The 15,190-nt window shown below is 36.6% G+C and overlaps 2 protein-coding genes across 7 annotated transcripts in view; both read right to left on the bottom strand.

The window, feature by feature from the left end:
- The window catches only part of LOC124631198 (protein outspread), a 262,107-nt gene that overhangs the window by 90,177 nt on the left and 156,740 nt on the right, over positions 1-15,190 (bottom strand). The window lies entirely within an intron of this gene.
- LOC124631199 (leucine-rich repeat-containing protein 74B-like) lies at positions 10,339-12,428 on the bottom strand. The gene has a single exon (XM_047165439.1). The coding sequence runs from the start codon at positions 11,998-12,000 to the stop codon at positions 10,339-10,341; it is 1,662 nt and encodes a 553-aa protein (XP_047021395.1). The 5' UTR covers positions 12,001-12,428.

The raw sequence follows: 15,190 nt of genomic DNA, 5'->3' as shown, positions 1-15,190 counted from the left end.
TGTGAAGCATTGATTGTTGCCTAATTAAAAGCCTGACTTGTTATTATTATTTCAAGACTTTGAGAAATAACGTGACAATTTTCAACGATACATGATAACTTTTACTTATGTGACACTAATGTCAAGCAATTTTTTTCTACGATAAAAAAAAACATATTTTAGCTAACTATTTATTTATTTATCAAGACTTTAACAGAGGTAACATATTAATAATCGGATTAAGAATATGGTTAGAAAGAATATTACTTGTTGCATGACGGCTGATCCGACACCAAATAAAATTGCTATGATGATTAACAATACATAATAGAGAGTTATCTCCGCTACAAAATGCACGTCCAACATTGTAGAATCTGTTGAACCGTGAGCGTCAACACTAACTAGTACCACCGCGGTCCATAGCGGGCAGTAATTGCAAATTGCCCAAGTGATCGATGGCGTACAAAGAAAAATATCTCAATTTATTAGCTCCGATTGAGTCGATGTATTGATATCATATGTATTGTTCACCCGTGAGAATGTTACCACGGTTCAAAAAGTATTAAAGTCCATGGGTTATAGGACTGTTCGGAGAATGCGGGATTGTACAGACCACCTACTTTTAAATTGTTTTCACGCCTTTGCCTTTTACTGGGAATCTTTGAAATGAATAAAGTCCTATGAATCGAACAGGACCGGTTAAAATCGGTTATACCAATACCATTTTCAATTTTAACTGCTTCGATTCCACAAAAAATCTATTAAAATTCATTACTTATGTCATAATGTACCAGTAATTAATGTAACAGTCACTGTAACAGTCAGTTATAATTGCCTTTTAATCGCGAAAGAAGTCTATACTTATTATATGTTTATTTAATATAGCTGGTACATGTCTAAACGGGCTTTAGATATATATATATATGCATGCCCCACATGTTTGGTCCATACTTTTTCTCTCAATACAACTTTACAGACACAATGATAGAACACACCAAGTATAAAATATATCCCGATACAGCAGCTGTTAATAACAAAATGTACAGCATGTGTTTCTAAGTAAGGACAAGCATTGCCACCTGTCATTGTCCGTGAAATACTAGTGCAACTATGTGACTGGTAGCTATGCGTCTTTTAAATTCTGTTAAACCTAGAGTTATATCAGAAAGGGAACATTTGTGTTTATAGATATTTTATTTATCTGTATTTAAGATGGATAAACAACATGTTTTAAGAAATCCTTACATAGGTGCGTAAAAGTGTAAATATACTGATTTATTCACCGAATTCCCAAAAAGGAGGAGATTTTCAACCCATCAGCTTCTTTTTTCAATCAAGTTAGATCTCACTTTGATTGACCGCGCTAATCCAGTTAGAAAAAATGTTTTCGGTATTAGCGCAATGAGAAAGGCCACTTTTTATACGAACGGAAACTTAGCCATAAATATGTCATTCATTGGATATTAATCCATCGAAAGGCTCAAAACTTAGTAACTACTTATTCCTTCAAACCAATCAGAATTACCACAATATATGACCACCTCATTTACATTACAAACACTGAACATACATAACAAGCTCTATAAGTAATATAGCAAGAATTAATATAATTGGTATGAGCAGCGATGTGGGTCTCGGGTCAACTGGCCACTTAAGACAGGTGTCCCAGATTTTGTGTAAACATACGGGCGGGTATCGTGAGCTTGAAAGTTCCGGCTTTTATTTTTGAAGAGGTAATATTTTAATTTCAAAATTGCAAATGAGAAGAAATGCTGTCTTAGTCCATAATAGGCTCACTTTTTGTACCATTACTAGTCTTTCCAGAGCTCCATAGGACATATAGACAGGTATATGCAATTACTAAAATAAATTTTACTAAAGTAAATAAAAAAAAATACACCAAAATCGCTGCGGGTGCGCCACAACTATACATCTGTGTGTTTCTTCACAACTAATGAATAATGATGCAGTAAACAATTTGTTTTGCTCTTTCGATAGATCCTTTTAATACGCTGTTCATTGATTATGAAAATATTCCTAAATTTTACATTTAAGTAGGTACATATTTTTATGCGGATTCCTAAAGTAATAGTTGGCAAGTGAATCTCCTGGAAATAACTAGTAACTAATAACAACAAACTTGAATAGCTTGGCGTTTAGTATGCGCGTGAGCATTTCCCTTTCGTACGGCGCATGCGTGTACCAGCTCACGTCTGTAAGCGCTTTTGAGAAAACGTTTCTGAAGAGAATGTAACTCTGTAATGTGAGAGTTAACTTTATAACTTACTGCCAGTTAAATAATAAGCTTTTCAAACTAAGTTTAAAGTTACATACAAATGCGAGCGAAAATGTTGCTGAGTGATATAAATATGGAAATCTTATTATATATGGAAGATGATAATGAAATGTTAAGTGATGCACGCTCAGTAGCATAAGTAAGTGTAAATTTAAGAATTCTCCGAAAATGTATTTTTGGCGCATTTTTGGGTCACTGACCAATTAAAATCCGGTCACATTACGAATTTAATTTAAGAAAAAAAAAACTTGATCGATACACCTTATTACCTTTTACACACTGAAAAGGAAAGTGCCCTTCGCGATACACCAAAAATTCAACCATAATATAAATAAATCAACATAAAAATGCTACGTTTAAAATTTTACGACTTTCATGAGTAAATTCAATTTCTTATCCGATGAAAATTTTATGGCGACGCGACGCGACCCAATGATGCGCCGGCGCAATTTACGAAAACGCTTCGGGCATTTTCGGGTTAAGTTCTTTTTTTGAATTATTCATGCGGAAGAGATCAAAGATGGGCTGGTTATGGGCTACTTTTCAACCTATATGGGGTTATGGGTGATTACTTTGGCTCCGTAACAATGGCGGATCATGTAATGAGTTTTTGGGGCGCAAGTTATGTCACTAGTAAACAAATAAATATCCGAACGTTTTCGTCGTGTTATGTGATTTATAGATTTGTGATCAGAATTTTAATGTGTTAAAAGGAGGAAGTTTTAACACCGGCAGTAAGTATTTTACTGTGTCACTCTTAGGTGTATGCTTAAGAAACAAGAGAATTAATCATCATCATCCTCCTGCTCTTATACGTAACATATTCACTTCTTCCATACTCTTCTATTTACCGTGATCTGACAAGTAACATTCTTTCTAGATCACATATAAAAATTGCCAATCTAATTCCAAAAATCGACGCCCTAGATTTACCCAAAAATTACACTACACGACAATTTTGACCGCCAATCTATATCTGCAGGTTATAATTTTATAAACGACATAACTGCTCTATCTAGCCCCCAGGCGTGTAGGCGTGATGGTAACATTAAAAGTAAAAGTGTAAACGCAATTCGGTAAGAAAAGAAATGGCCGAGTATTAAGTATTCGGCCACGGTCGCCACTTCAAATACTTTCTACTGACACTATACTTCACACTGTTGTTAGGGTTGCCAAGTAAGATGAAAGTGATCGTTGCATACTAAGTTATGAATTACATCGTTTATATTAGGAATAGTGTTGAGCTAAGTTAAGCTGACTGAAGATGACATCAGTGGGTAACCCTGCTAGATAGATGATGATCGTGGCCAAGCCTTTTCCCAAACTATGTTGGGGCAGCTTCCAGTCCTAGGAAAGACACAGCAGATTATCAATGTTTTACATGGAGGGACTGCTTATCTCATCCTATTACCCGGACAACCTGATGATACCCTGAAGTTTAGAGCCTAACTTATTATTATAAAGACGAAAAAAAATACGTACGTTATAAATAAACTCAAATACCTGCTGGACCAATTACAATCTTTTTGTTACTTTGGCTAATATAAGACAGACATGTGTTCCTTCCAAGGAAGATATATTTTTATCTACTTTATTAAATGATGGACAACCCTAAGCCAAATGGACAAACTGCCGATACAGTTCGTGGGTAATAATATAATAGGCGTAAAAATTGACGCGTCACTTTCAATTTATAGCAAAACCGCAACAGATGCGCTCGCGCAGCCAATGTTCGGTGATATTCATTGCGCATGAGCTTTTATGATGTGGCCAGCACGTGAATTAAGTTTAGAAGCTGGCATACTGCAGACTTTCAGTCGGCCGATAGTTTGTTTGGGCTTATAAATCATTATGAAGATGAATGGTAGTGCGCATATTACAAAGATCAGGTATTTAGCCGGTATCGGAATGAGTAAAACCATTGATTGGAATTTGCTTAAAAAAACAATTGACAGCCTCCGGGTCAACCGTTGGCCGAGTCTGCAGTGTCCAGGGTATTCTAAAATGTCCCATAGAAACTTGGATAAATGATGATCATAGTCGTAATCAACAATAAGGGCAGGAGGATGATGAGTCATAATCAACGAAAAGTTTGGTTGAAATGAATAAGATACAAACAAAATTTTTATTACTACTAACATTATAAATGACTATCAGATAAACTTAAAACAGTATCGATTAACATGTTTAATTAAAAACTTAATTAACTCCTAGGATGTGGCGGAAGGCGTATTAATCTTGGAAAAGGGAAATCTCTACAAGTACTTAAGTTTCATCAATATTCATTGGAAGATGATAAGCTAGTGATTAGGGGCGGTAACTTTTTATCTTATTAATAGTTTTAATTAGAAACTGTGAATGGGAGGGTTAGAAAAAAAAAACTTCTTAAGGAGATCAGTGATGTTACATTTTCAAACAATCCTTACTAATATTATTAATATCGTCGCGCTTAGACGTTGAAACTACTAACCAATTTTGATGTTTGGTATACACATTTTGTAAACTTATAGAGCTTGAGAAAGGACATTATGCTGATTCATTTTATTCGGGCATGGATACACCGAGAAACAGCACCATTCAATAAAATTAACAAGGTATTTTGTCTTATTTTTTTCGTGACTTGACAAACATTTCCATAAATTCTTGTCATTATTTTTTAAACTTTCTGATCTCTCACCATCATAGTGAAGATCTTAGTGCTAAAATTCTCACTACAGACTTACTTTCGGTGTTAGTCATATTTAGCTCGCTTACTTGGCGGTATTTCACTGTCAGCTCATGTCAATACGAAAATTACCTGTAACAAAAAAATTAAACATAAGATAATTGTCATTAAAGAAAAGAGCGAGAGAAGAAAATACATTCGTAGCACATAGGGGAGTGTATAAGGATATTATTTATCCCAGGAAGTTGATAGGTAGAATACATAAGTGAGCATAAAAGGGAGAACACCCGAAAATTGCGTCAAATTGCATTCTATTGGTAAAAGTATTTTCGAAATCGGTTCCGTACATCCAGAGATTACACCCACAATCACCGCATAATAACATTAACATTGCAATATTAAACTTTAGTACAAGATAACAATCAAATATCCTAGGATTATCATGAACATAATATAGAGTGCATTACTCTAGACCAGTGGTTCCCAAACTTATTTTGTCTACTGCCCACTTTGAGAATAAATATTTTTTTTAGCGCCCCCCATTTTTTCACCTATTTAAAAACCACTATAACTTCAAATTAAATTAATTAATTATTGTGACATATATATGTTTATTAACGGAGAGTTCTAAACGAAACTTTTACTATAACCCGCAACTTGAAACCTGAGCGCAGGTAGGTAACATACCGCGGCGCTTAGGTCTCAAGTTGACTCTTACAGTGGCGGCGTAGCATCGGGTGGCACCCGGGGCGGACTACCTATTGAGCACCCCCCAAAAAAACGACAAAATATGGTGCAATATGGTCATTCATGGTGCTTTTTGCCTCATAAAGAAACCGGAGACAGATCACTGCAAACTTTTGAAGCGCTAGCGAAGCGAGCCCGTAATTTTTGAGTTTTGGGACATAATAGAACCCAAACATGTTTTATAAAAACCAGTCACAAGTGAAAAAGCCGCGAGCGTAGCGAGCGCGAAATTTTTGAGTTTTGGAAGAGTAAAGTACCAAAACAAGTTTAAAAAAAACCGCGCAAATTGTTTAGTTTTGGGGCACAAAAGTACCTCAACAAGTGTGGAAAAAAAACGCTGCAAAGAGAAGAAGCCGCGAGCGCAATTTTTTTTATTTTTGTGACGCAATGATATCTAAAGAAATTAGAAAATAGTCACTGTTAAGTGAAAGGCGCGAGTGCAGCGAGCGCAAAATTTTTTGACTGACTCAAAGGGCGCAGAATAAACCAGAAATGTTGAAAAAACTGTTTTTTTTATAACTTTGAGGAATTAATTTAAGTAAACCGGGAAAAAACATAAATAAACGAGAAAGAGAGGGGTGACAGCCGGACTGGCACCCCTCCAGTGCCGCCTCGACGTCATGCCTTGTTTGCGCATGCGCTGTTGTAGTTTTGTTTAAAATTTGAATAATGAAGTGAACCTAGGCTTTGCAGATTAGAATGGCACCCTCAGTGACTTGTCTCTTCTGCCCGTGCCATCCTGGTCGGACAACTTGAACCAGCCGACTGATACAGGAATTCACAATTCGGGTTATTTAACAAAAACTTGTTAAAACATGATAGATATCTACGAGTACTAATAACTATCAAAATGCGAAAGTGTGTCTGTTGCCTTTTTATTTGTTTGTTTGTGTCTACTTTAATTACGAAACGGAGCGACCGATTGACATTGACATGATTTTTATTTTTTCTATATTCAGTAAAATAGGATAGATATATGAACTACGTGGAGAGAAATATAGAACCGAGTCTGAGCAATCTTGTAATTCATATTAGTTGATGTTCACAAGTCGTTGTCTAAGAGGCCTCCTAGGTAAATAAAATTACAAATCACCCCCCAGGCCTCTACACAACGCCCCTATTTTCTTTCTGGGTCTCTTACCGCCCCCCTTGAGATCTGCAGCGCCCACAAGGGGGCGTTATCGCCCACTTTGGGAAACACTGCTCTAGACTCCAGCGCATCATAAGCCGAGCTGATTTAAATCAGGGTTCCGCATGTCGGTGCGAATTCCTCAGCTTCTGATTACGGGCTTTGATATTGCGGCGCAGAAAATTTTCTTTCGTAAGCTTAATGTTCAGCTTAGGGTTCCCAAGCAAGATAGAAAGGAAAAAAGGAAGTTCTTTCTTTAGCCTAAATAGACGATGTATCATCTAATTAGATGAGTGTACTAATTTAGTAAAAAACATTTTTATCAAAAAAGAAGGACACGTAATTTTAGAAGACGCCACTACTGGACTACCCAAAAAAATACTTTATGGGTGTTCCCCATTTATTCCAGTCTCGCCAGATCTTATCCAGGATAATCCCAAACATGCACATTATAACCCATTTAAGGAATATGGAGACATCCCACCCAAAAAGGGACAAAAGGGTACAGAGCTATATCCGTGGACAACCCTTAGAGATAAGATCTATTAGCAGACATCACAATATGAGACCTTCACCACGAATCATTTAACATCTCACTCAGTATTGGACATTACGACAGGAATGCTGTACAGCGGCATTTTGTATAGTATTATCTACTCGGAGATTATTTGAAAGCAATAAATAATAATAAAGCGGACAAGTCCAGGTTGCGTGACGCACGCTACCGTGCGCCTGAGCCGCCGCCGGCGTGAGCGCGGCTCCACCATCCAGCGCTGTAATTTGTAATTTTAATCATAAAAGGTTACTTATAAGTTCATAATTTACTGTGTTTTGGATACAGATTATAAATCTATTAAATGTTTTTTCAAAAGTTTTTCTTAGAGCAAAAGTAATCATAATGCCAGATAATTATTATAAATAACATCTATTATGTAATTACAAGTGAGATTACTCAACACAAGGATCACGATTCTGAGAAGCGTGATCTATATAACAGTTAATACGAGGCCACTTATTGCTATGCAAATCACAATTGTTACCCATAAGATACCGTCACAGCTATGTGATCTCATTGGCATAAGTCCCATGACGTGCCACAATGCACACAAATCACGCGCCACTTCATATCCACGATGTAAATCACCCATTTATATTATTGTAGAACAGAAATTAAAAGAAACACCATTCAAAATCTTATGTTTAATCGTTACTTACACAAGTCCGAAATACATTTATATAATCTAAAATATTTATATTATAATCTAAAAGTACTCTACTAAGAATAAAATTAATCACTAAACGTAGGTATATAAGCTAAAATCCCTAAATTAAAACTACGTATAAATGGTTCCGCATTATTTCTTCTTCTTTTTAGGTTTTGGTGCGGGTATTGGTTCGGGTTCAGGCTCCGGAGGGGGGGTTGGTGGTAACTCCTTGTCTGGCCACAAACGCTTCACATATTCAACAATAGCAGCTAAATCAATACTTTCAACTTTTGCTTTCCTTGGCCCAGGAAAGCTTACACTCATCTCGCTAGATAGGTTTTCATCAATATGGACACCTCGAATTGCCATAGCCTGGCAGAATTCTTTGGTCGTTATTGGCGCAGGATTAATTTTGTGCAATTCCAATAAACACAATGCCACATCAACTCTGTTCTTTATTTTCTTGGGTGCATTGCCGATAGCAACAGCTCTCTTCAACACCAATTCCCTGACATCAAGCTGTTTAGGAACAAATCGGTCTCTGACATAACCATGAGTAATAACAGTATTCATGCGACTTTTTTTTCTTAATATTTTTTTTCTAGTTTCTATGAAATCTGAGTCGACTATAACCTCGTCAAGTAAAAGTTTTTGGAGCCTAACACTACGAACTGTTAATTTCCGAAGTAATTTCATGGCGTCCAGTGGAGTTAAAGGGTTATAAGACAAGTTTAGAGTTTCAAGTCGAACTGCTTTTGATATATTGTAAGCAATGTCGGTTATGGCGACTCCTTCAAGTTTATTGTTACTTAAATTAACACTTCGAACGTTTTTATTTAAAAATAGAATCCGTATAGCGAGCCCTACGCGATTGCCTTGTAATGCATTCCAAGACAAATCCAGCTCCTGGAAGTCTTCGTTATCAGACAAATGAGTGCAGAGAATTAATAAGGCCCTTGGTGAAAAAATGTTGTTATAGGATAAATTTAAATGAGTAAATTTGTTTTTCACTTCAAGAGCTTCAGCTAGATGTAGCACTGCTTTGGATGTCAGTTTATTTTTACTTAGGTCCCAATCCACTACAGTTGCTCCTTTGATGATTGCTACAGCTAAGTACTGGACCCCTGTGTCTCCTAACTCATTTCCTGAAAGATTCAGCTTAGTGAGTGAACGATTGAATTTCAGAAACTTAAACAGACGCTTTGCACCTTGAGCTCCAATTTTACATCCACTTAAATTCATCTCGATTAAAGTATCATTGTTTTGAAGCATCTCGCCCAGATGGAAACATCCATCTAGACAGATAAAATTTCCTGTCAGATCTAGAACTCTAACATGCCTGTTTCTACTTAACGCCAGTGCTATAGGCCGAAAAGCTTTTGAATATATTCCGTAGTATTTCAAATCAACCTTCTCTTTTAGTAAAGATGCGTGGAAAGACCTTATTGGATGTGTTTGTGCTTCTTCACACAACGCTAGGTATAGTTCTTGCCCGTCATCCCCTAGGGTAATTACTGTCTGTGGATCTAACAAAGCAGATTTTATACCCGGGTCGAGGATAGCTGGGTAGTTGTAATACACATGACGCAAAACCGAACTGTTTGAACATGGTATGTAAACCTCACAAAGTTCACCTTCGCCTGGATCGTATAATCCTTCTTTGTTGAGTCTGCGTTTACTGTTTTCATGATACTCAGCTATGATTAGGGAAGACCAGCCACTCATAGAAACCTCTATAGAAGATTCTTCACTAACATATTCATTTTTTAACAGAATCTGAACACTATCTTCTCCCGTTTTCTCTGAATCTGTATCATTCATACTTATGAAGCGTAATGGTATAAATTATATATAAGAAATTAATTATGTATGAGAAAAATAATGCGGCTTTTGCAACAGAATTGTCTAGTTTGACAATTTTCTTATATATTTTTATCTTTATCTCGATTAATCTATGAAGTGATTGTCATATCAGTAAAGAGGTAAGAATATTCTTTGTGTTATTCATGGCTCCAAAACTTATGTGAAAGTATTCACTACATATTCATTGCTGTTGTCTACCAAGACCTGATATAATGTTTTATTTATTCATAGTTATATTAAAAAGGCAAAATTGACATTAACAACTTTATTTACCAATACTTATAATATGGACAAACTCATCATAAAATACATCTAAACATACTTACCATACCGCATTATTTCAGCGCTACTTGTCTTAAAAAAGTTAAACATACAAAATAAATTAAATTATATAAGGCTAAATCAATCCTATACGTACATTAAATGAGAACAATGATAAAATATATTGAATAATTCACTTTTTTCCCTTTTTCTTTGGTTTTACTGGTACTGGTACCGGTTCCGGTTCGGGTTCTGGCGGGGGAGTGGGAGGTAACTGTCTATCCGGCCATTTGCGTTTCATATACTCTACCATCAGGTTAATGTTTATAGTTTTAAATTTAGCAGACGCAGTGCCAGGGAAAACGTTGAACAATTCATCTACTATGCTGTCATCCAAACGCAGGCCTCCTTCCTCTAATACAGCTACAAACTCTTTCAAACCCATTATTGAGCGATTTTCTTTTTGCAACTGTAACATAAACAATGCAATGTCCACCTTGTTCTTCTTCGGCTTCTTGGCAAGATATTCAACTCTGTTGAGAATAAGATCTCTGGGGTCTGGACCTTTACCTACGAATTTGCTTACAACTCCACCATACGTCACAACCACGTTTTTCTTTGACTTCATGCGTTTTATCCGTTCAAGCAAAGATAAAAACTCTCCGTCGACGAATACGTTTTCCATATATAACTTTTGTAGTTTTGATGCTACCATTCTTACTTTGTTCAACACCGCCAGGGCATCAGCCGGTGTCAGAGGATTATATGACAGGTGCAATGTTTGCAGTTTCTTAGCTTTTGTTAAATTTGATGCAATAGCAGCCATAGCTTCACCTTCGAACTTATTGTTGCTTAGATTCAGTTTCTTTATAAGCGGGCATTCCAAGATGCTTTTTATTGCAAAGCCAAATTTAGGGCCACCCAGCGAGTTCCATGACAGATCTAGTACCTGAAGAGTAGTACTAGTTTCTGATAGTTTCATGAGAAACGGCGCTCCTCCTGGAGTATACAATTTGTTCCACGAGAGGTTTATATGGGTAAACTTGTTATGTGTTTCGAATGAATCGACTAAATGCATGACACCTTTCCCGGTTATATTATTATAAGCTAGGTTGATTTTCTTAACATCGAGTCCATAAAATATAGCTTTAGCTAGATGCGTCATACCTTCATCGCCCAACTGGTTGTAACTCAAATCAAGTGTCACCAGACCTTTGTTATGAGGTAGATTATGTAACAAGCGCATGGCACCACCAGGGCCAATCCTGCATCCACGTAAATTGAGTTCGGTTATTGTACTATTTGTTATAAGCATATTGCCTAAATGGAAACTAGCATCATCGTTCAAAAAGTTATCTGTAAAGTTCAATGATTTGACTGTCTTATTGTAGCGTAAGGCTGCAGCCATAGCACGGATTCCATCTGCGTTGACGCAATAATATCTTAAATCTATTTTACTTCCAAGTAGTCCTTTATGGAAGCTCCTGACTGGGCACTGTTTCATTTCTTCGCAGATATCTAGGTATAGAGCCTGCCCATCATCTGGATACTTTAGTACTGCTTCAGGTTCTAACAAGGCCTTTTCGATCCCTGGATCTTTGATCGCTGGGTAGCAGAAGTAAGGATGCCTGAGCACAGAACTTGCAGACATAGTTATATACTTGGTACATACTTCTCCGCTGCCAGGGTCATACAACCCTTCTTGGTGTAGAATTTTCTTTTTGTTTTCTTCTTGCGGTACTATTTCTAATGACGACCATTCTTCCATAGGGGGTTCTTCAGAACTCTCATAGCATTCTTGTTGGAAGATCACTTCGATCGGCACTGTCTCAGTGTCACTGACCGGTGAATCCATTTTGTATTATATTTAGGTATTGATTTATTAATCTAAGATATAAATAGCTTACAAAATAAAACTATATTATAATACTTGGTAAACGTTTCTTAAGAGATTGGCAGACATAGTTTGATGCTTGACATCATCGCTTGACATTTATGTCTTTGTCAAAATATTTTTGTGAAGGTTTAAAACCTATGAACGAAACTCCTTAAACTTACCTGCTAAAAAGGTTAGTTATGTGTTATATTTTATAACTTATTTCCTATTATTTTATATCTCTATCTAAGAACGAGCGTAACGTAGGATAGACTTAAGAGCAATGCATGACATTATTTCAGGTAACGATTTTTTTGACAATGAATATTTTAAAGAGAGAGTATAATATGAGCGCTTTCAGACAAGATTATCATAAAACCTCCAAAAATAAGATTAACATTAACACCTCAAACTTCAGAATCCAAGAATTTATCTTCGACAAAGAATAACAATACACCCATACACATTAAAGGAATTTATAGAATAATACCTAGAAATGGCTATCATGTGAAGAGGGAATTCGTAGTGAAAGTCGTGGCCCGAGGGCACGGAAACTTGGGGCAAGGCCGGAGCCGCGAGAACGAATATACATGAGTGGATCCACGTGATTGTAGATGTGGATGATAAGCTAGTCGGTGGATAAGCTTGTTGTTAATTGGATTATGGTTGAAATGTAGGTATTAAAAGTATTTTGGATCATATTGCAGATTTGATAAATCTTTTGGGTATATTTTTGGGCAACTTTTGACTTGTCACAGATAGCTTGTAATAAAGTAAATTGATACTTCATCAGAAACTTTTTCTAATCCATTCAGAATCATTCCAAATCTAGCTTCCTCGCTACACCGAAATATTTTTTTCAACTCGGCCCAGTAGTTTCTGAGATCAGCACGTTTAAACAAAATATTCATAACACTAGTATAGATAATGTGTTAGGTACTTATAACACAAAGCCAGATTCTCAGGCAATATTTCAAGACTGCTTCTCGACGTTAAGACCTAAGTTATCATGGTGACCCCTTGTTTTCCAAAGAGAGAGTACCTTTCCTTAGGTTGGTACTTATTTGAATATTCGAGTAAAGTGAGCATTTACACCGAGACGAATGATGAATACAACCAAATTGGGAGTGTAGCCAATGTTACTATTACTATTACAGCCTTTTATCGTCTCACTGCTGGGCACAGGCCTCCTCTCACACGGAGAAGGATTGAGCATTAATCACCGTCGTTGTCGTGGTGGCCTAGTGGCTACAGAACTAACCTCTCGATTATGAGGGCGTGGGTTCGATTCCAGTTCAGGCAAGTACCAATGCAACTTTTCTAAGTTTGTATGTATTTTCTAAGTATATCTTGGACACCAATGGCTGATAAAAAGGTGAAGGAAAACATCTTGAGGAAACCTGGACTATTTAGCCAATGTTAAGCTCCTTTAAAAGTTTCGGGGTTTTCGCCAACCGTGGGAATGAGGTATGATTTCTAAAGCTCACCTGCATTTGGTGATAAGAGAAATTGATTGGACAATAACCAGTTTTGTTCACATGTGACCACATTTTTGGGCGAAACTAATTAATTTTGTTTTGATTAAAATCTGATTAATCTTAATGGATCCACTAGATTGAGTCACTAAAACCATTTTTGGAGAAATTAGATTATTATAAGTAATTAATACACCTACACAAATTAGGTGTTCCAAATAGCCTTATTTGCGCAAGTAAAGTTTCTAAGCCATAAATTAATGCCTGCCCAATGATAACAATGTAGTCTGATATTAGATTCTTTCACAACAGTTTACAATAGTAATGCTTTAGTATTAAGTACTCTTCAGACGATCACGCGGCGACGCGCGGTTGTATAAATATTTTATGCGGAACTAAATAACGGTCATGTTGAGTACAAACTCGGCCATAAATCGTGGTGCAATGTTAGGGCTAATATCTAGCCACCAGTATTGATAATAAATAATTTTATTAATAACGTTTAGCGGCTTCCGTGAGCACATGCTGGTAGGCAAATGAGATGTACATTCAACATCGAAGAAATATAAAAGTAACTACAGTAAATTAATTTCGTCAAAATGTTTGTGAAAGCCAAGTTAAAAACGCGCGTCTGTTTTTGTTATTTTACCAATATGAAGAACTTTTACAAGCACAAACCCCAAGATAAGAGATTAGTGTATTATAATTGATTCGGACTGGGCGCGCCTGCGCACCTAATTGCACCGAAATGTTTGCATTGTGTGTAATTCGATCGCCTTGTAAGGCCGGTAGTTAAGATGCCAGTACGAATGGAGGTCGCGGGTTCCAATCCGTGTGTAATTACATAATTACCTGTTTAACATTAAATAAGGATAGGCAGATAGCCCTGCGATCACGGCGAAGGCGAGCGAGCCAAAAAACTGAACTGATTTACCTAATTTGTTAGTTTCGCTCACGCTTCTTACCAAAAAAGGGATAATCCATGCATCAATGAAGACCTTAAGCTGCAGAACATTTAAATAAATTACAGACTCTTAAACTGCAGTTCGAATGTTCCTAAATCGAGCAAATAAATTGTCAGCACGAAAATATCCGGCCATTTATAACAACTTTTCATTGCAGACACGGAGATACATATTGCCATTCCATACCATAAACAAGATCCGACTAAAACGCAGCACATCTGAATCACAGCTACCACAAAGAGTGTTCTAATCGCAATAAATTGTTGAGGTGCGCGCGCGCAGCATAAATCAGCGGCGCGGGCGCAGCGACAGCGCCTCTCATAACCACCGCCCGGTTTTGGTACTATTTGATTTAGAGAAATGGAAAGGCGTTGCCATTGTTTTCTCTTTAAAATTTACAGAGCCCAGATAAACTGTATTTGGTTTTGTAATGAAAGCAGTGTTTGTTTAAGAAAGTACTGTGATTTACTGAGCGTTTTGAGGGAATGCAAATTGCCTGTTCAAATATGCAGTGACTTAAGAAAGTCGCTGGCCCTTTGTTTGTACCACGGTTATTTTGAATTTTACATTGTTTCTAAGGTTATTTTTAGAATTTACAATTAACTTTCTAAATACTATCTTTGTTGCGTGGTTCTGATATGTGAAACTAGTTGGACGACAGACGACATCGGCTTCAAGTTTTTCTGTCCGAAGAACAAGTTGATGATGCAATTCTTCTGTAAAGTATTT

The sequence above is a fragment of the Helicoverpa zea genome, chromosome 6 (assembly GCF_022581195.2).
Source record: "Helicoverpa zea isolate HzStark_Cry1AcR chromosome 6, ilHelZeax1.1, whole genome shotgun sequence".
Taxonomy (NCBI): domain Eukaryota; kingdom Metazoa; phylum Arthropoda; class Insecta; order Lepidoptera; family Noctuidae; genus Helicoverpa; species Helicoverpa zea.
This window is presented reverse-complemented; position numbering and strand designations above follow the sequence as displayed.